The sequence below is a fragment of the Adiantum capillus-veneris genome, chromosome 24 (assembly GCF_014529385.1).
Source record: "Adiantum capillus-veneris isolate H3 chromosome 24, ASM1452938v2, whole genome shotgun sequence".
In the NCBI taxonomy this organism is placed as follows: Eukaryota; Viridiplantae; Streptophyta; class Polypodiopsida; order Polypodiales; family Pteridaceae; genus Adiantum; species Adiantum capillus-veneris.
Window position 1 is genome coordinate 138,116,600 of NC_140954.1, and position 21,343 is coordinate 138,137,942.

Consider the following 21,343-nt stretch of genomic DNA (forward strand, 5'->3'; position numbering starts at 1 on the left):
AGAGAGAGAGAGAGAGAGGAAGAAGAAGAAGAAGAAGAGAATTTTGAATGCGATGTTTTCAATTGCAAGAGACCTTAACATTCATGTGACGAGTCTTGGTAGAGGCAATTGTAACAGCTAGCTAGGTTAAGTGTAGTCCAACCTATAAATTTTGAAATTTACCTATATATAGAGCATCTGGCTTCAAAAGTTGCTATACTAGCCATGCAACCACCCCAAGTCACAAATCCATAATGAATACTACCAAGATACTACCTCTGAGAAGCAATCAACCCACTGCTCGCCAGATCAATTGTGCATACGATGTCCAACACCAATGGCATAGTGTCTCCTCCTGTTATGAAGTGTGATATTGGCGTATTGGGTCATGGCCAACACATCCATCCTAAGTGATAACAAATAGCACTTGATGACTCAATTGACTCTGATGCCCCAAATGCAAGACCAAAACTAAACCAAAGAAACATGGGAGAGTTGCTAGCATGACTGGTGCCTTGATCGGTGAGGATGGTGAGAGGAGATGCTAATGCCGACTTTTATGTTCAATGAAAACACTATATTCAAAGGACACTAGCTCTCCATTAGTCCACTAAGAGGGTCACTACCACTCACCGGGGTCCCATATCAACTGTGCGAAGGGGACTCTAGCCTAATCACAAATTATCCGCCTCATTAGAGAGAAACATAGGATGGCAAGACAAGACATCATGCGAAGGAAACCCATTACTTAATTCAATCCCAAGAGACCTCAAATTGAGCTAATAATTCTTAAACACAACACACACACACACACACACACACACACACACACACACACACACAAAAGGGGGTGAGTTTTTTTTTTTTTTTTAAAGGGGGGGGGGGGGGGGACGAAATCTCCATGATTAGGAGGATGTGCTGGATCTTGGCATGACCAACTAGAAGTCGATTTTCTCTTCGTCAATCCACGAGAATATGAAGAGCAATTACACTTCATTAATTGTTAGATCTTCCACTCAAAAAGATAGACATAGTGTTGATCTAAAATATAGATTTGTGCTTGGTTGACGGAGATCGCTTAGAACTTGCGAGTTGTCATACATTGTCATGGAGAAAGTAGTTATAGCGATGGTTGATGTACAAGCATATTAAAGAGCTCTAAAAGCTCACATGAGAATCATAGGCATCTACCTTCACTGTGACGGAAGATCAACGGTTGAAGGACACCTTCTTCTTGGCCGCAGCAACGCGCGGGTCACATACTAGTTTCTTCTAAAGCCACAACCCAAGGAAAACAAGTTAATAGTACACGATGCACCGAGATTGTCAACAAAACATTAAATAATATTGTTCATTTAATGGAATCCACGTCTCGCATTTTGCTTACCATAACATAAGCATCAATAGCATTCTATGAAACGTAGCCCTAAAATATATACATGCACCATAAATTATGTACATATGTCCTACATCTATTATAACTAAAAAATCTAAGCAAGCCAAAAAAATCATGCAAAGGAACGATTTCCTTTGATCAGTTTATTAGTAATCTTTTCTTTTTCTTTTTTCTTTTTTGTGTTTTGGAGGGGGAGGGGAGGGGGAGGAAGACTAATTAAACAACAAAGAGAAATAAAACAACAATGCTTTGGTATACTTTTGCAATCAACTATTTTGAATGTTTGGATATATATATATATATATATAGAGAGAGAGAGAGAGAGAGAGAGAGAGATCATCAAAGAAACCCAAACAATATCTCTTATGCCATTGTTCATGGCATTAAACCCATCCCACTTTTTTTTATTATGTCTTCTAGAATAACCTCTGGTTAATCTCTCTCTCTCTCTCTCTCACACACACACACACACACACACACACACACACACACACACAGTAGCCACATGTGCCCATGTGGGAGATCATTCTTCATTCTTCTCTTGTTTATTTTACAGCACACACACACATGCGTGAATTCTCTCCCACAAACGATTTCTAGCTTCTCTTTTTTCTTTGCATTGTTTTTTCTCTCTCTATCCCACGTTTTAAATATAAAGAGAGAGGAGAATTGAGTAACCTACTCTCCTTAAAGTATTTTCTTTTTATCTCTCATGCTTGTTTTTTTTTAATTTTCCTTTTATCTCTCTTTCTTTGCCTTCACCATTCTCCCCTCTCTCTCTAGCTTTCATGAAAAAGTAAAGTTTTGAGTGAATTTGACATATTTCGCTCGAAATTTACGTTTGCTCGAATAGTTTTGCTCGGTGTTTGGAATTGCTGAGAGAGAGAGAGAGAGAGAGAGAGAGAGAGAGAGAGAGAGATGACACACCATGTCGGGTCCCCCAAAAAGATGTCCAAGAAGCAAACTGCCTCAATCACAAGATTTGTTGAGCTCAAGGGCCCCCTTGCTCTATTCTTAGAGCAAGTACTTGCTTTAGATTACTTGCAACAATGTTGATACAAAGACTAAATGTTGAATACTTCATGCCGATGATGATCTGATGCAAAATGTTGGGCTGAATTGGTGTAAAACCATTGGGCTAAACTGATGCAAAAACACTGCTGATGTTGAGGTGCTAGCGATGGAAACGCTAGGTGTTGAGGTGTTGTGGGTGTTGAATGCCCCTGCGCGTACTAGGTTCTGCTCTATGTAAAAACTAAAGGCCAAGTGACTCTTTTATAGGTTTTTAACCATTTTCCCTACCTACTTGTTATAAATTTCATGTCAAAATCACTTCTTAAGAAATGACTTAAGTGATTGTTCATATGCCTATATGCTTAAGTGATTGTATTGTGCAAGTGAGGGTATGCAACTATGGCCTACCTGATCATGCACGTTCTTCTAGAGGCTCACAAGGTGTCACGCTAGATCCTAAGCTATACTAACTAAGACGGATGCTGACCTGTGGTAGTAACTTGTCCACGCGGCTTGAGTGCAATGCACACATGGCAGCTACAAAGCCAGAGTTGCCGAGCAGGGCTGTAGCACAAGTGTAAGAGCACAAGGTAGGGACAAGTCATCCAGTAGTTCCACCAATAGCCATACTAGCCAACCTTGGAGATAGGTAACAAGGAAGTGGGTCAGCCAATCCCAGGACAAGGCAAAAAGTCTGGAGATAGGGCATGGCAACCCAAAAAGAGGAGGAGATTGTAAAGCCGGCCAATGAGTCCTAGGCTGCACCGCAAAGTGTTCAGCATAGCAAGCAGACTTCGGATGAGCAAGGACCTCAAGCCGGCAGTCAAGCACAAGTGGTGCAGGATAGTGTTGATGAGCTGAGTATTTCAGTAAGAGAAGTGCATTTTCAGTATCCCCTGCATAGGGATGAAAAGTTTGTCGAGATCACTACGGAAGCCGGTAAAAAGCAGCCGAAAGAATAGAAAGAATTTGAAAATAGAAGAAATCACACTTTGGGAACAGTGAACAGTTTGTCTTTCTTGATGGCAACAGCCTAGTTACTAGAATTGATCTCATAATTATGTGAGCAGTTGGTCAAGAAAATCAACCAAGATGGCAAGCAGGCTAAGAAAATAACCTGATTATAATGAGACCATTTTAGCAATCAACAATGCCGAGCCGGTGCTAGCTGTTCTGTATGATGAGCAAGTGCTCGTGGTGACAGTCAGTCTTTGGGGAGTCGCTGTGTTGAATGGAGGCTCAGAAGTCAAGGTGCTTTCAGTGGCACTATCCGCGCAGTTCGGCATTAACGAGTTTGAAATGGCCTCGTTTACTGTGAAAATGAACGATCAGAGGAGAGTTTACACATGGAAATTGAAATAGTAGGGTGGGATCTTTGAAATTGTGTAGCTGAATTACTACTTAAACACATTAACATAGAGCAAGCACCAGCAAAGGAAAGATTAGCAAGGCAGAAGTTTTTGTAAAAGATGAGTCACAGTCCAAGCACCCCAAAATTAAAAAGTATAAGAAGCTTGGGCCAAAGCCAAATCAGTGCATTATGCAGAAGATGTTAACTCAAATGGGCTACAGCAGTTAGTAGAGGAGCATATCTGAAGCATTTCTGAGGCGAAAATACCGAACTGGCCTGAGATTTTATGTGGAAAAAAAATCCTTTCTGAGAGAAAAATATTTTTGTAAAAGGGTCAAAGAGGAAGAACTTGTGAAACTGAACCTTGACACTAAGTTGGAGCTGAAATCTGTCCAGATTAGTGCAGATATTGAAGGAAAATTCCAACAAAAGTTGAAAGAGTTGCTGAGAGATTTCAAGGACGTGTTTGCATGGTCATATGCTTATATGAAAGGGCTCAAATCATCTTTTGCTCAGCATCAGATAGTGCTTACAAAAGTTGCGAGGCTTATTTTCCAGTAGAGATATTGCATGGACCCTATCTATGCATGAAAGTGAAGAAAAATATTGACAAAGTTTAAAGGGTTGGGTTCATTACGCCGGTAGACAAGGAAACATGGCTCTCTGAATGCTGTGATAATTCTAGACCCTTTTCCGATCCCTTAATGTGATTCTATGTTAAATAATGTGACAAGCCATGAAATCATGGTTACCTACTCGTATCTACTACTAGGTCTTATAGTAGTACCACTTATCAGCACATTCGCCTTTAAGTGAGAGATTGTTGAGGTAAAAACGGTGTGCCTCTTACCCGATCAGACATGCCAGAGACGTCCGACAGCTCATTCTTATACACACTTTATTCTTTACTAAATAGAAGAATAAGGGGCTCTCTCACACACACATAGTGTTGGGCTGCTCCACCCACATCCTGTGCTCTCTCTCTCTCTCTCTCTCTCTCTCCTCCCCTTTCACGCACCGCATTTGTGCACTCACAATCCCCACCCTGTGACCTTGGAGATGAAATTGAGCTTGTTGAGGGTTCTCAAAACCCATGATGGCTAAATGTTATCGTATGTTGCTGAGAGTCCAGTGCTTGTTCACTTGGACAAATTCCAAAGCATCATTGGGAATCCTCACTATAATGTCAAAGCTTGCAATAGCTCCATCTACACACTGTAAGGGAGTCCACACTCCAAACTTGCACATCCAATGATCATAGTGAAATCGTATGTACAAGGAGGTGCGGGATTTTAAATAGTGTATCCCAATACATGATGCTCCAACCTTACAACGGTACCTATTTCCATTGTGCATGCCGTCCACAAAACCCAAGTTCTCTTCTAAAAGCCTCCCTAAATCCTCATAATGCACATCTTTACATACAAGCATTGTGGTTGTCTCCGCAAATGTAAACCCTTTAAAAATATGCACAAAGCAATGAATAGACAAACACCAAATCAAGCCCACAGACCTTGAAGCTTTAAAGTATTTTAAGGAGTTTTGGGCATCTATTACCATCTTTTGCTTGAAAAATGCTATCGACCTTGAGAGAGAAAATCAATTTTTAGGTATGAAATAGTTTTGGGGAGGCTTTAGTGTTTTGAGCGCATAGAGTGTGTCCAACACACTCTTCCTATTGGATGGCCTCCAATTAACTTTAATCCCAAAGAGCCCCTAAAGAGTTCATATTTTTCCTGATACACTGACATGCTCATCTCCTCCCAACCATACCCTTATATAGCATTCTATATAGGAACCCCTGAACTACATGTCAGACTGGTAACAAGGCCTTGCTCCAAGGCGCAACCACTCATTTAGGCCTTGCCCATCTCCTAGTCCTCCTAATCTTGCCATAGTAGGACCCTTGTCAATATACTACTGCCCCCTTTTAGAAAAGTTTATGTCTTGGAAAACATATGAAAAAGGCTTTAGAACCTTCTCAATGAAACTGTTATGAGGTTAAATTGTAAAAAGATGAGTGCTTACCTGAAGGACACTATTATTTCAAGTGCAAGGTGGAAAGGTACGTAAGGTACGGTATGTATTCGGTACGTCTTGTACGTAGTACCGAATGGATTGAGTTGTTAAGTACGTAAAATTCGTATGGTTTTTTTTTTGGAAGCCAAAAACCTACAATACAGTTTGTACTTGATAGTATATTTATAAGTACCACTCCAGAGTCCAGGGATGTTAGTTCAGTGCTCTACAAACCAACTTCCAAGGCTTCCATAACTACACATCTGAGGCTTTCACACGAATACCGACGAGGGATGACTCCTAAGTCTTGACCATTGATCACTGCTCGGCATGCAACATTCAAGAACAGATACAATTCAAAGCTTTCAGTCTCTCTCAAATACAAATACCCTAAAATTTCAAATTTAATAACAAATTACATAAACGGTAAACCATAATCTCGATTCTCATAAAAGTACCAAAATGATAGAAACCATAAAACAAAAAGTACATCTAATGATCCATAATAAACAAAGGTGGAACAAAGCAGGAGTCCTGACTCAATAAAAAAGTAAACTAGGAAGCATGCTATGATGCTAGCAGCTGCAAAGTACATACCACATGGCAATCAAGATACTCAAACATCCCTATCGGACTCTGAAGATGAAGAGGCCATGTCTCCTTCTGTCAAGACAATGCCCTCCTCATCAAACTCTGGCTCAACAATAGTGAAATCTCCTGAAGCATCTGCATCCAGCAGCTCAACTAGGTCATTCTCCTCCGCACTCAGAATGAGACACACTGCCTCATTCGCTCGACCACGATTACTACGCACAGGCAGCTTGCCTCTACGAATGCTCTCTTGTCGTGCTCTCTCTAGATCTGCAACCTCCTAGCGAAGAAGGATGGCCAGGGCTCGTGCTCGTTATCTAGTGACCCGTCGATCCACGCTCTCAAGCTCTCTATGAAGCTCTCAAAGAACCTCCTCCTGCTCATCTCTGATCCGACAATCTATCTCCTATGTAGTAGGATCGGGAACCATCTTCACTTGAGTCGGATCTCCCTGCTCAAAAGTAGCAATGCTCTATTATTAAGACTTACCTGCTTGGGTGATCCAAAGCATGAAAACTACGCAAGAACTTCATGTTCGCTCGACAGTAGACCAACTTCTCCAATTGCTCAATGCTTAAGCGGTTTCGAATCTTTGTGTGTATGAGAGAGTAGGCGCTCCAATTGCACTCACAAGCACCAACTGAGCAATCCTATAGACATATGTCATATACACAAGATAAAGGAATAAATGAAAACCAGGAAAATACCCGAGCGTAGTACGCACTGCTTGGTTTATGCGAGAAAGTAGAATATCTGTGAGAGAATACGTAGTGCAAGATTGCACAAATTTGGAAGCCCGGCTCTTCTATAGTTTTGCCACCAAGTGACAGGAAGCTTGGTAGCTTCCTACCTCAAAGACACACGCCACAAGAAAGACGGTCCCAGATTGTTCATGTAGTTGCTCATCTCGTTGTCAAGGTCCAATTGCTCATCCTCATTGAACATTCTATCTAGGTACTCTGATCGCAAGTTGAGCAAACCGCTCTCTGTAAAAAGCTCTGGAGTCTCGTAGAGAGTATGGAGTATAGCAGCCATCCCATGAATAGGACGACTCATATACGTCCATCTACTCTCCACAATAGCGAGGATGTCATCCCGCCTGCAATTCACAAGACTCCACAGTTAAGACTTGAAACAAATACAACATCCAACTTTCCAAGTACCAATTTTCAAATGCATTGACTTACCGCTCTGATGTCACGGAGGTATATGTTGCAGCCTGCTATGTGCTGCCTCATTTGCATGAATAGATGATACAGAAGGCCAAGAGTCAACCCCTCCATGTCTGTCACACGCAAGAGAACATAGAGGCTAGAGAGCCATTGCCAAAGAGTACACCTCTACCCAAAAGCTCTCATCAAGCACTTTTCTCTGTATGTACTTGGTAGGCTCAGTCTGCGCATGGTGCATCAACCGCCACTTAGGATTCACAACTGTCTGCAACAGTGCATCCCTCAACCTGTAAAGCCTCTGAAGTACTAGGCACATGTATACAAACCTAGCCTTCGAGGGACGCACCATGTCTAGTGGTGTTGTGACTCCTGAATATGGCAAGTGCTTGATGTTTCTTGCGAAAGAAAGTAGTCATCTTCAACGCATCAGAAACAATAAGCTGTATCCAAGTCAACTTGCCAATATCCTCTATGAGCAAATCGACGCAATGTGCAGCACATGGAGTCCAAACTATGCGAGGGAACTCCACCTCAACCATCTCCCCCATGGCCTTGCAGTTGGACGCATTGTCCGTAACAACCTGCAAAACCAATGACCATTATACGACCAATATCTTGTTAGTAACAAACTATGGCCATTGGCTTCTAAAAAGCATACCTGTACGACATTATCCTTCCCTACCTCCTTGTGGCCTGCCGAATGTGCCCAAAAAAAAACTCTACCAAAATACGCTCACCAGCCTTGCCCGCGTCCACAGCACGTAGGAAGTATGTACCAAGGCAAGAGGAAACAAGGATGTTGATAATGTGGCGTCTGCGAATATCACTCCATCCATCAGAGATAATAATACAACCAAACTGTTGCCACCCAACTTTCACTGGGACCAATGCTTTATCAATGATCTCTCGTTCCTCATCTAACATTTTTTTGTGCATCTTCTGATAATCCAAGCCACTCCAGGAATTTGTGGCACCAACTTGTGCAATGGCTCGTACCATTCGCTTCCATTGCTCTATCCGCAAGGCATTTAATGCAATGTTGCACTCTATGAGAGTGCGAGCAATCCTATTTCTGCAATTTTTTGACTCTCTTTTACTCAAGACTGTGCATGGACACGTGAAGGCAAAGTAGACTGTGTATACATGTGTGTCCCTTGATCTGTATCCTCATCTACATCTTGAGAACAACGAGCCCTTTTCCTGCTAACGTCCCTTTCGTACTGTGTATTTGCATCTGGAAAATCTGCAATAATACATCTTGCAAGGCATCCTACGTTGCTTTATTTGCTTTCTTCCCTTGGACGAGGGAAGACCCCCTCCCGGAAAGTGCTCCAGAATCAAAGCATCCTTAATCTCTCGCATAACAAGCTTGCATCCTCCGCATTGGCCAATAGTGCCGATGCCAGGTGCCTCAACACACACGTCACCGTACTTGTCTTTTGCTTTCCACAATATTTGCAACCTAGTCCGTGTTCTTGATCCTGCTTGCCCTCCTGTATTTACCACCGCAATGACATTGGTGTGTGCGCTCCAGACTGGGTTAGGTTTGCGAGGCATGGTGGACCTACACATTGGGCAATGGAAACACGACATTGTGACAAAAACGCATGTGCTATCGCGAGAGAATCACAAAGGAATGTGCGAGAGAGAGAGGGAGAGACGGTAGATACGATTGCTTACCGGTAAACACGCGTGAAAAGGCTCTGCAGATGGACTTTGCACGTTGCAAGTCACTGTTGCAAACAATCTCCAGTGAAATAAGGCGGATCCGTACAGACGTCCGGATACTACATTGTTTAAGTGTGTTCTATGAGTTACACTATTTTCAATCCTACTTATTAGCAGGGAACACACTTTATAGAGCTATGCATATGTTGAAAATTATCAACTTAGCCCCACTAATAAGTGGCTAGCATACATTTTGTGACTATTTTCTCTTGTCAGAAGATCAGATCCCCCATTAGGGGAAGGGCTCCTAGGGGTGGGGGACGGTGGGGAGCAAACTGTGCTCGTCAAAGTAAGAGGGATCACCACAAGCTTGAGCCTTAAAGCCTCAAGCTCATTGTTGAAGCCTTCTCTACGCTCGCTATCCTCTAGATTAAGAACTTTTCTCACCTATCATGGTTCATCTACCAGGATTCTACCCTCTCTAGTCTCGATCATCTAATCTCTAGTATCTACTATCTAGAGATCAGATGATAGAAACTATAGATTAGATGATAGAGACTAGAGAGAATGGAATTCCGGTAGATCTAACGCGTTAAGTAAGGCTGAAAACGCAGCTGATGATGGGGCAAATGATAGACAACGATGGGAGCACTCGATGCGGAGAAGGAATGGCCGAGAAGAGGCTCAATGGGCTGCCAAAGGTCCGCTTTGCAGCAAGGAGACACATGAAGCTTTGCTTCATCATTATTCACAATGTGCATACCAAGCGTATGCCACTCGAAGTCAACAATCCAATCTTTCACATCCTCCTTCCCTGTGAACATCGGCCAACTATATGCCATCCCTTTAAAGTCGCTTCTCCCTTGTGTAAGTAACTCCACAAATTTTGAAGTCTTGCACCTAAACCAAACCACCACTTTTCTTCAATGATGCTCAAACTTCACAGCAAGACTGCATCACCTCGATGCACAACCGGAAAATTTCCGCTCCTCAGCGGGATCGCCAAAGGATGGAGCAAAAGATGCCGTGCGCACACTCACACACCGAGACAACTCAACACAACACAAGGAATTTACTTAAATTCCATCTCACACACACACACTTGAAATCACACTTGATGGTGACCAAAATATACAAAAAAAACCATCAAAAACTCCAGCCACAAAAGACCCGTGTCAAACCATTGGAAAGCCTTCACCAAACTCCACTCTTTTGGACTCTTTGGAGTAACCCCAACCCTAATGGCACCGATATAGGGTCATATAGTCTTGCAAAAAGCTGCACCTTCTTCCCTCAATTCCTCGCACACACACATCCATGGAAACCTCAGAACTTCCATAGACTCTCCCAAGTGCAAAATTGAAGAGAAAAAGCTCTCAGTTACTCCTCCACACACTCGAAAACAGGATGCGAACGCGACGGGACTGCATTAGACCACCTACAGGAACCCTACTTCTTGACAAGTGAAAGTGCTGAGTATTGGCTTCAAGAGTTCTCCTTCCACTTAAAAAATCACGTCACCGTGCGTCATGTCACGAAAAATGGGCTCGTCACACCATTTTTTACTATTTTTTGACCTTTCTAGCCCTGATTTTGGTCAATTTTGACCCCGAACGGGCATTTTTTTTGCTGGAAAAATTCCAAATGGACTACAAAATCAATTTTGTAGGCTTTGTCTTTGATACCCAAAAATCATTGCCACATAATCACATACCATTTTTTACCACTTCTAAGATGGTGCACGCATCACTGTAGATCGGGCACCGCAAATAGACAGTTTCCGCATGTGCCAAACTTCTTGGGCAAGATGAGGATGCCCACACCTCCCACTTGCATTATCTACATTCTAAAAAGCTCAAACACATTTTCTAGAGCAAAAAGGAGCCACTTGGAACCATATCTAAGGCGTCGACAATCTAAGTTGAGAGCCGTCCAAACGGTTCTCAAATCCTCCTCCAAGGGTCCCCCTCTCTATGGAGAGAGAGGTCCATGCGATAGATTGCACAAATCTGGTACAATGGTCTAGATTGCGACGACAAGGACGGGCTGAAGACTGGAAACGCTAGGGCTAAAAGGCTGAAATCTGGAATGGCTGATCTGCTGCAGGAAACTGGGACTATGTCGGCTACGACGACGGTGGTGGTGACGACGACGATGCCTAGCAAAACGATAAGGACTGTAACCTGAAACGTTGGTCGAACTGAAGGGATGATGTGGATGTGCTACGGGAAGGATGAGATCTGCGAAGCTATGGACTGACTTGGTAGTGTCGAAGGCTGAAAACCAAAAACGCTAGCAGATTCTGCTGGTTCGGAGTGCTGATGACTGAAAACGCTAGGCTTGATCTGCAATCTACAAACGCCAAGTGCTGGGATCTGAAAATGGCGGTGGTAGTGGTTGAAAATGCTGATTGCTTGAGACTGAAAACGTTGGGCTGATCTTTGAGAAAACGTTGGGATCTGTGGGTACCTGCTTGCTCTGCTGCGGGTGTCTGCCCTTTTGTGTACTGCTTCTTCTGCTTCTAATGAGTGCGCAATGGTTTTCTTTTATAGTTCTTTAGCAACTTTACCTACTTACTTTTCCAACATAGTCACTTATTAATAAATAAGTGAAAAATGTGTATTTTGGAAAAAAGGGTTCTATGCTCTGGAAAATGCTCATGAGGTGGTTGCGGTGGTGAGGCTGAGGTGGAGGGGGCTTCTCAGAGTACTCCTACTGCAAAGGGTCAAAACGTTCTTTGTCGGAACAAAATGCTGCTGAGCTGGAGGAGATCGGCCACTCGGAGGGGGAAGGGGGGGTCACGAGCCCGTCCCTATCGCATTAGCCTCTGTTGAAGTGTCAACCTGTGTGTCCCGGGTACGTGTCTGCAGGCATGTTCAACACTGGAGAGCTAACCATGCACTGTGGGTTGAGATATCCTGCAAGGACAGATCTTCACTAAGGTGTCCATCTGCCTGCAAATGAAGCACTTATTTGAGAGTCCCGAATACTCCACCCTCTAGCGTAACACCCCCTACTGACCCTAGGTAGAAGAACCACCTTCGGGAGAGAACGAGTATCACGAACCAGAACACGTACTAAAGGCATACTAGTATCCTTGGCTGCAACTGAAGCTGTCGTGCGCACGGTCTCCAAGACTATCCAGATCTCGCAATCAATTCCGGAAAGAAGCGGTAAGTAATCCCTCCTCAAGCCGGGAAAGCAGACCGAAATGGATATATCTATCTCCTCAACCAAAACATCCGAAGTTGGATCGAAACCATGGCGCCACTATCGAAAATAAGCTTTGATTGCTTCGATGGCCAATGGACTCATCGAAATGACTTTAACAATCATCTCGGGAGTCTCAACCTCAATTATATAGTATCTTCGCTCGAGAAGCTGGATGTCAATAATCTTTCCCACCTCTGCTAGAAGGGGGCTTGGAGGAAGTAGTGTACCTCTACGGGGACAATTGTCAATGATCTCGCAAATAACAGAGGTGGTCTAAGACACTCTACCTCTACTGCAAGACTCGCTTGCTCTGCTAGCGACACAGCAAAGTCGGATCGTGGGCTCGGCGGGGTCAAGGGATGAGGCATCATCTGAGTCCCTCTGTGGCGGAGCACGAGCCTCCATCTATGTCTGCTACTGTGAGTAAGTCGGGGTGAGGCGTTCTCCTACTGGCATGGATGGCAACCAGAACAACAAAGAAAACTCCAACGACGAAGAGGCTGCGGGGGGGGGTAGTCTAGCGATAATGCACGACGCGGCAGCGGCGAGCAATTTTGAATTGCAACCTTCTATAGGCTAAACAGCAACACGAAAACACCTTTGTAAATCTCAATCTTGCCCCTCCATCGTGCATAAAATCACTATGTATGCTTATATTTACAGGTTCGAGTGTATGCAGCAGTAAGCATACAAGCGAGTTGCAATATGCACTCCAAGATTACATCGGTGCCTCAATAATCAGCCCCTGTGCTCTTTATGGACTTGTTACCTCATTCCTTGAGTATTGGTGTCTTGTTGTTTATTGGGCATTGATTGCACAATTCAATTGTGGGTATATTTATTAGAGTTTTGGCATCTCAAGTGAACTTCCCAAAGTGATACCATTATTTATTTTGGCTATTAGGTATTTATTTTACTTATTTGTCAAAGTCTAGGTACGGCAATTTACTAAGGTGGGTATATATGTGAACCCTTGTCCCCATTGTACATTGTATCAATTCATTGCCAAGGTTGGTTGGTTTAGCACTCTCTCTCTCTCTCTCTCTCTCTCTCTCTCTCTCTCTCTCTCTCTCTCTCTCCTGTATTCTCCCCATTGCTCTATGCTTCCGCATCGTCAAGTTTGACATGATATCAGATCTTTGTGCTCGTTGATCGCAAGGGAGAGAATCAACACCCACAGAGAAGAGGAAGATCCAAAGATTTGCTACAGATTGCATTTTTGAAAAGCTATAGGGTCGCTAGTGTTTTCCAAGATTGATAGCATTTTGATAAGCTGCCAGAATATGCATTTTGATGTGCTGCCGGAATCTGCCTTTTGATATGCTGGTAAAATCGGCGTTTTCAGATGCCGTTGAAATCTGCTGACGGGGTGGTCTACTGAAGGGCGTTTTGAGACGTTGTCTATATGTTGCTGGATTTTTCAGGTTCGTTTTAAAACATGTTTCAATAGTGCAGATATTTTAGCAACATTTTAAGAGGCTTTGAGCCAAGGAAACCTTGTTGGCAGCTTTTCTATGTGTATTATGAAATGTTGCACGTAGAGAAGGCTTGGAGGGCTGTGATCATGTGATCTGTAAAGCATTTTGAAAGGCACTACCTCAATGATGGCTAGAGAAAACCTCTCGTTGCAAAGCATTTTGAAATGTATGATCAAGGGAGGCCCAAAGTGCTATGCTTTTGGCATCAAAGGCATAAGCAAGGGCTTGTTTCTATGTTGCTTCAGCATCGACAACCATGACCAACACCAACTATCAGCTATGGCAAGTGGATCGACCCTTTCCCAATTAGCGGCCTATGCACAGGCGAAGTTCTCAAGGAAGCCGTCAATTTGTTTGACTCAGGATTGTGAAGTCAAAAGCAAATGCACGAGTTCGCAAGAGGAAAGAGGCAAAGACACGCTTGACGAGGTCGATAGTACCAATACTCAATTAGCTACCTCGATACCCACAAGGTCCGACAACCAATGTTATAAATGTGACACGACGCTTTGTTTGGCTCGAGAGATCCTACAAAGGACAAAGATAAAAGCAAGCATCAGGAGAAAAGCAGTCATAGTAACTCAGGGAAGAACAACAAAGAGGTTGCTTGTGTAGTGGAGTCTATGTAGGCACAGACTCCCGCCTTCTAGTCACATGGAGATTAGTACCACCACCAACTTCAGCCAGAGAGAGGCTTGTGAGTGGCAGAGAGGGGCAAACAGTGCTCTGTATAATTAACTTGGACCCTTTGTTGGAGTTCAAGTTATCGATGTTTGAAACCCTAGGTTGGATTTCAAGGCACACATTTGGATGAAAAAAGGACCGTGTAAGGATCTAAAAAAGGGGAAACCTAAAAAGGACCATAAAGATCTTATAAAAACTATTCAACATGGGTACTCATTGGATAGAGGTCATCAAGCGCCACCCATGGACCATTTGAGCACTAAATTTGGAGTTCATATGCAAAAGTTATGGCTAAAATAGTTCAAAATATTACAGAAGCAAGTGAAGGAGATCTTGACACGTGTACAAAAGTGCCATACTTTTGGAAATGTGGCTCCTCCTTGACCCTTAGATCAAGAATAGAGAAACTTTAAACAGCCCTTATTTCATCCAAATTGGCCCTAATGATGCATCTGGCAAGGAACTAATCAGACGTATCTAAAACACTATGGATGAGTGCATCAATTTATTGTTGTTGGTCACATTATGGATAGGATGTGTTTCAAAGTTCATTGTCTAGAAAGTTTAGACATGATGTGTTCACATTTCACGAATGGGAGTTCTTGGATGTAGTGTAGTCTACATTTCAATTTTCTAAAGGCAATCGATGCTCAAGATGGCATTCTTCTAAGGTACATAGGTGAGGGTAGCAAAACTGACATGTACCTAGTTGGTGGCCACTTGTGAGATGTCCATGGTAGCTTCTCCATCGACTTGGTCTCACTATTTATCTCCACTATGAGCTACATAGAGGGTGTTATTGTTTTGGCATCTCAAGTGAATTGCCCTAAGTGATCCCATTATTTATTTTGACTTTTAGGCATTTATTTTACTTATTTGTCAAAGTCTGGGTAGGGCAATTTACTTAGGTGGATATATATGTGATCCCTTGCCCCCATTGTACATTGTATCAATTCATTGCCACGGTTGGTTGGTTCAGCGGACTCTCTTTCTCTCTTTCTCTCTCGTGTATTCTCCCCATTGCTCTACGCTTCCGCATCGTCGACTTTGACAATATTCCCTTTAGCACAAGTAAAAAGGACAATTTTGTTGAAGATTTCAAGGAAGCAAGTTACAACAATAGGGTACATGAGCTTTTCCGAGTCTGTATGCAGTTTTGCATTTTGTATTGGATTGTACCTATAGGTTTGACCTCAGAAAATGCAAAGAAGTGGCAAACATTTTTGGTTTACTTGAGTAGCTAGGTTCTGTTGGACTACTTTGACAAACATTATCCTTAGGTAACGACCTTTCAAGTCTTCCTATTATTAGCAGTCCGAGTTTACCGATGTTGTGGTTCTCTTTGAGTCTAAGGTTCCTTGAGATTCATGTTTTTCTACTTCGTTACAAAGGAAGCAATTTTACCCCAGGTTGTCTCAGATTTCTTTCTGGTGGTACTTATTATCTTTTCCTAGGATTGAGCAGGAACGGAGCTTCCTATCTTGGGGGGAGTTTTCAGCTTTAGCTCTGCAGCTTTCAAATAAATATAACTATTTTGTCTACACATGCCAACCTATGATATTCTTTGGAGAATCTTTCTTTGGTGGTTCCGAGTATTGTTATGAAAATGTTAAATAAGCTAATATTAATATGGGTAGGAGTTCTTTGTAAGTGCTACCAAGAATGTGACATCACTTAAGGTTATGCTACATTGTGATGACCTTTAGACTGAGTTAGATACAGTGAGAGAAGCCACATGCTCCCCTATATGCTTGCATGTGTTTGCAACTTAGAAATTTTCTTTGCAAACAATCAAGTTAGTTGTGTAAATATCCGTTATTGTTTCATTTCAGTGCCACATTGCACAAATCATGGATTAATTCAATAAAAATTCTCGTTTGGACAACAAGAAAATAGTAATGTCACGTGACACATTCAACCCTATGTGTCCGTGGACAAGCTACAACATGATCAGGGTTCAGACAGTCCAGTCAATATAGATTAGAAGTGATCTGGCACTTTTGTGAGTCTATTCGTAGACCGTGCATGCCCAGTCACTTAGTGTAGATGCATATCGTCTGGTTGCACACATCATGATCATAAGCATTCCCATCAAAATCCATCAGATTCCATCAGGGGAATTTTCCAGTGCATTTAGCCTGTTTTACCTATTTTTGACATTTTTCACTTATTAATTTAAGTGACTTTCCAACAAAAGTAGATAGGGCAATTTTGCTAAGTTTGTATATAAGCAAACTAGAGCTAACACTATTTGGTAGAAGAGGCAACAGGAGCCAAGCTCAGCAGGCAACTTCTCAACAAGACAAAGACCTTGGCGGTTTCCCTCCAAGCATCAAGACCCCCATGCTAGCGTTTTCTTCATCAGACATCTCTAGCGTTTCTATCCCAGCTTGGCGTTTTTGCATCAACCTTGTTTTTGCATCAGCCTTGTCAACGCCATACTTCCCAGATCCTAGCGAGTTGCATCAGCTTGCCATCGCCAGGAGATCCCAGCCACTAGCGTTTTGTTTCTCTCAAGCACTGGCGTTTTTGCAGAGGATGATCTTGACGTTTTTCCCATCCATCAGCCTAGCGTTATCAGTCTCGGCCACAGCGATTCAGCAGCAGATAAAAGACCAGCAAGATTCACCTAAAGAGTAGCAGATTCAGCCCCGGTAAGACCATCAGTTTTCAGCCCTAAACCTGCAGATTTTCAGCGACAAAGACCCACCGAAAACAGCCCCAAAATCAGTGTTTTTGGCTCAGTCGCAGATTTCAACCCATATGTTTCTGGACAGCAGTAGAAAGATTGCAGATTTCAGCCCTTAGGTCGGTCTCGTCGTCCCCGTCGTCATCGCCAACATAGCCTAGACTTGCATCAGTCCCATGCATTCCATTTGTACCAGATTGTGTAATCATAAGTAGACCACTCTCGCCGACGAGAGTGGGGCCTTCGGAGGAGGGTTTTACGTCGTCTCTGGTGTCGTATCTCTCTTCTCTCTATCTCTCAGTCTCATACACTTACACACACAGTGTCCATTCACTTTGTTTGTGAGCATAGCACTTTCTCATTAAGAACGGAAGGCTCTCCCTTCCATAAGAACAAAAGGAACCTTGAGCACAGTTCGGAGCACTCATCTTGAGCAAAGCGCAAACATTCATTCCGCTGCACCTAACATTGGTATCGAAGCTTTGGCAATGTTCTGTATCACTCAAGGAAAGAGCCACAAGAATCACAAGAATTTTTATTTTGCTTGTTGCGGTCGCACGAACCCAAGTTCACTTGGGCGTGTGGATTCCTAATCGTGTTTTTTGAAGAGTGACAAGAATCCCAAGAAAGAAGGGCTTGTCCAGCCTCCCCTTATGTCTCTTTTCACTCATTGAGAGCGGACCGTGCACTTAGCGGCCGGCCAATCGACGTGAGGTGGAAAAAAGCAACCTTGGTGTGAGCGCAAGGCCGCCAAGGGGTACGCCGGCAGAAAGAAGTAGAACTTGGGTGAAGAGAAGATCCTTCTCAAACACGGTTTGCAAGCGAAAGAAAACCTCAAGAACCTCAAGACCCTCAAGAACCAAAGTTCCTCGTGAACTTAAGAACCAAAGATCATAGTGCATGGTCGTCACCCGAAGCGGAATGGATACTTTGCATACAAGTGATGAGCATGAGAGAGGCGACGAAGAGTTCTCCCCACCAAGAGATTTTTCCGACCCTCCCCCTTCGCCATCTATGCCACGAGTTGGATCAACTTCTATGGAGGCGATGGTCAAGTCGATGTTGGACATGATGGCACAACAACAAGAAACGAATCGAGTTGCGTTGGCATAACTAGCAAGCAAAGCAGAACAATAGGAAGCTAAGGACCGCAAGCGAGACTAAAGAAACGAAAGAATTGCCGCATAACAAGAAGCAAATCGCATTGCTTTAGAACGCGAGCACGACTAACGAAAAGAAAGAAAAGAACAAAGAAAGGAGGAAGCGGCAGCACGAAGCGCGGCATTGGAGGCCGAGCGTGCAGCTCAAAGAGTAGCCTTGGAGATCGAGCGTGAGGCTCACAGAGAACTACGCACTCAAGAATTGGTTCGACAAGTACTTGCCGCGAAATCCGAACCAGCCAAAGATGGTGGGAGTTCCTCAAGTGGCCCAAGCCACGATGCGGATTCCAACCATCCAGTCATAGAGAAGTTGACTTTCAGTAAGTATGATGGTAAGATGGATACTACGGTTATTCATTCTTGGTTGCATCAATTTAATGCTTATTTTGCGACAACTAAGAAGACAGGAAATAGCAAAGTTTTGACGGCAGCTATGTACCTTGCCGGTGATGCCATTAATTGGTACCACGCATGGCAAGAGGCACAGTTAGCCGCGCACCTAGAGGAAGCCGACGAACTCACGCCCCTTTCCTTCAATTGGACTGATTTCCAAGACAAGCTCAAGGAGCGGTTTATGCCACCTCAATACCTCGCACGATTGAAGGACGATTGGCGCGCTCTCAAGCAAAATGGTATGCCGGTTATGTCTTTTTCTTATCGTGTTTTGCAGCTAGATACCCAATTACGCAAGTCGGATGATGAACGCAAAGAGGCATTCCTTTATGGATTGGACGAGTATATCAAGTACGATGTCGAGGTGCTCGATCCAATCAATCTCAACAAGGCGGTAGCGATTGCTCTCGCACAGGAGATGAAGCACAACAAGGGAAAGCCTAAGGAGAACAAAACTTCCACAAGTACCTCGCAGACTTCCAAAACCCTCAGAACAGTAAGAATGGTAACTCTTCTAACCAATCTTCCAACAGTCTCTCAGAAAAGAATTCTTCCAATGAATCTAAGGGTAAGGCTAACACAATTGCTAAACCTAAGCTCACTCCATATGAAAAGGTAGCACAAGGAATTGTAGGAGGATACATCACGTCAGAAGAGCAAAGCACTTATTCTAAGGAAGGTAGTTGTTTTCATTGTCACATTAAGGGTCACATCAAAAGAACATGTCCTAAGCTTGAATCGAATGAATCTAAAGAATCCATAGAACCCACTTTCTCTGTCCATGCAATTAATGATAACACGAGTGTGCCCCAAGTTTCTCATGACCCTCCCATTGATGATTCTCTCATATTGTTTTGACCCAGGTAGTATGTATGATGTGATCAATCCCTCTCTTGTTGAGAGAGCCCGCCTAGAGGTTAGTCAGAGATCTCCTATCGAGGTCTCTGGCTTTCTTCCCGGTATGGACGCTCTCATCACGGAGGGGTGCCTTGATGTGTTGTTTGCAATTCAAAAAGCTGCCTTCACTAGAAGATTTGTTGTCACTCATCTCTCAGGATGTGACATGATTTTGGGCATTCGGTGGTTTCGTGATGCTAACCCTCTCATTGATTGGGAGGCTAACACTTTCACTCTCAATGCCCAAAAGTGATTCTCCCATTGTCATTCATGGAGAGGACATTGTTCATTCTCCATCTCTCATTGCTAATATGCAGGACAAGATTAAATGGATTCATGAGAAGGAGACTCTCTCAGTCTCTTTTTCTCCAAAGCATGACACACAGGATTTGCATGATTGTGAGCAGCATGATGATTTGATTGACAATGATCACCATGATGATTTGGATGATAAAGACAAGCATGATGATTTGCATGATCAAGATGTGATTTCTCACAAGCATGATGAGTTGCATGAAGAAGATGTGATTGTTCACAAGGATGATGTGTTAGTTGATGCTTTTTCTAGCGAAGCTAACCTCGTTGCAGATTCGATCAATCACGAAGGATCGATCTTGGCTCTCGAGCCTAGGTTCAAAGAACCCTTACAGGAAGTATTATCTGTTCGCATGATTGATACGCACGCTTTGTTCGAGTGTTTCATTCGTGATCGTTTCTTGTATTGTAGTCAGCGTCTTTATGTGATCCCTTTTCCTAGGCATGACATATTGTACGTTAAGCACGTTTCACTCATGGATGAGCACGAATGTATGCGGATTTTTAATGAAGAGCTGAAAAGTATGCATTCAAGGAAGTCACATTCCATGTCTCTTCCTCGGCATGACACAGTTGTAGAAAGAGCACATGAAAGTATGAGCACCAAGCATGGGCATTTCCGTTATGAATTGCCACAGTTGATTGCTCTAGATCATAAGAGAAAGATTTGCTCTCATTGTTTGCATGTATGTGGTGAACAATTTGACATTCCGTTTATTGGTTCATTTACATTGCATGCACAGTCTTTAGAGAAGACAAGATTTTTTCAACTCACTTTACATGGAATGGGTATATTCATGGTTTTGTGTTGGAAATGATTTCAAAAAAAATTTAGCCATGGAGATTCTTGCAGAAGGAAGAAGCAGGATTCTTGACGAAGTTGAAGCATCGAAGGAGCCACAAAAGACTGACGCTTTCGGCGCGGCCCAAAGAAGCAAGCGTTGCAGACCTTTATGAAGTTCAAGTATCGCATGACCCACACATCAGAGTGGGCGGGCGAAGAGTCCCTTCCAAGATTCCGGATGCAATTGGCGATCTCCCTCGACGCCATACAGTTCGGTACCAGTACCTCACTTTGAAAAGGAGGGGATGTCACGTAACACATCCAACCCTATGTGTCCGTGGAAAAGCTACAGCATAATCAGGGTTCAATCAGTCCACTCAGTCTAGATTAGAAGTGATCTAGCACTTTTGTGAGTCTATTCGTAGACCGTGCATGCCCAGTCACTTAGTGTAGATGCATATCCTTTGGTTGCACATAGCATGATCATAAGCATTCCCATCAGAATCCATCAGATTCCATCAGGGGAATTTTCCAATGCAT

At 43.2% G+C, this 21,343-nt stretch overlaps 1 protein-coding gene across 21 annotated transcripts in view; it reads right to left on the minus strand.

Annotated features, from left to right (window-relative positions):
* Positions 1 to 957: 957 nt before the first annotated feature.
* The window catches only part of LOC147427228 (uncharacterized), an 86,628-nt gene continuing 66,242 nt past the window's right edge, over positions 958 to 21,343 (minus strand). For 11 of the 21 annotated variants that reach the window (XR_015186160.1, XR_015186158.1, XR_015186162.1 and 8 more), the window contains 2 exons: positions 3,507 to 3,701; positions 958 to 1,251 (listed from right to left, as the gene is read on the minus strand). Coding sequence is in view for 6 of the 21 variants with exons in the window: in XM_086498324.1 (XP_086354450.1) it covers positions 3,511 to 3,701 (191 nt within the window). In the remaining 15 variants the exon portion in view is untranslated. Of the gene's footprint in view, positions 1,252 to 3,506; positions 3,702 to 21,343 lie in introns of those variants that run through there. The other 10 variants (XM_086498324.1, XM_086498321.1, XM_086498322.1 and 7 more) reach the window with 3 other exon arrangements.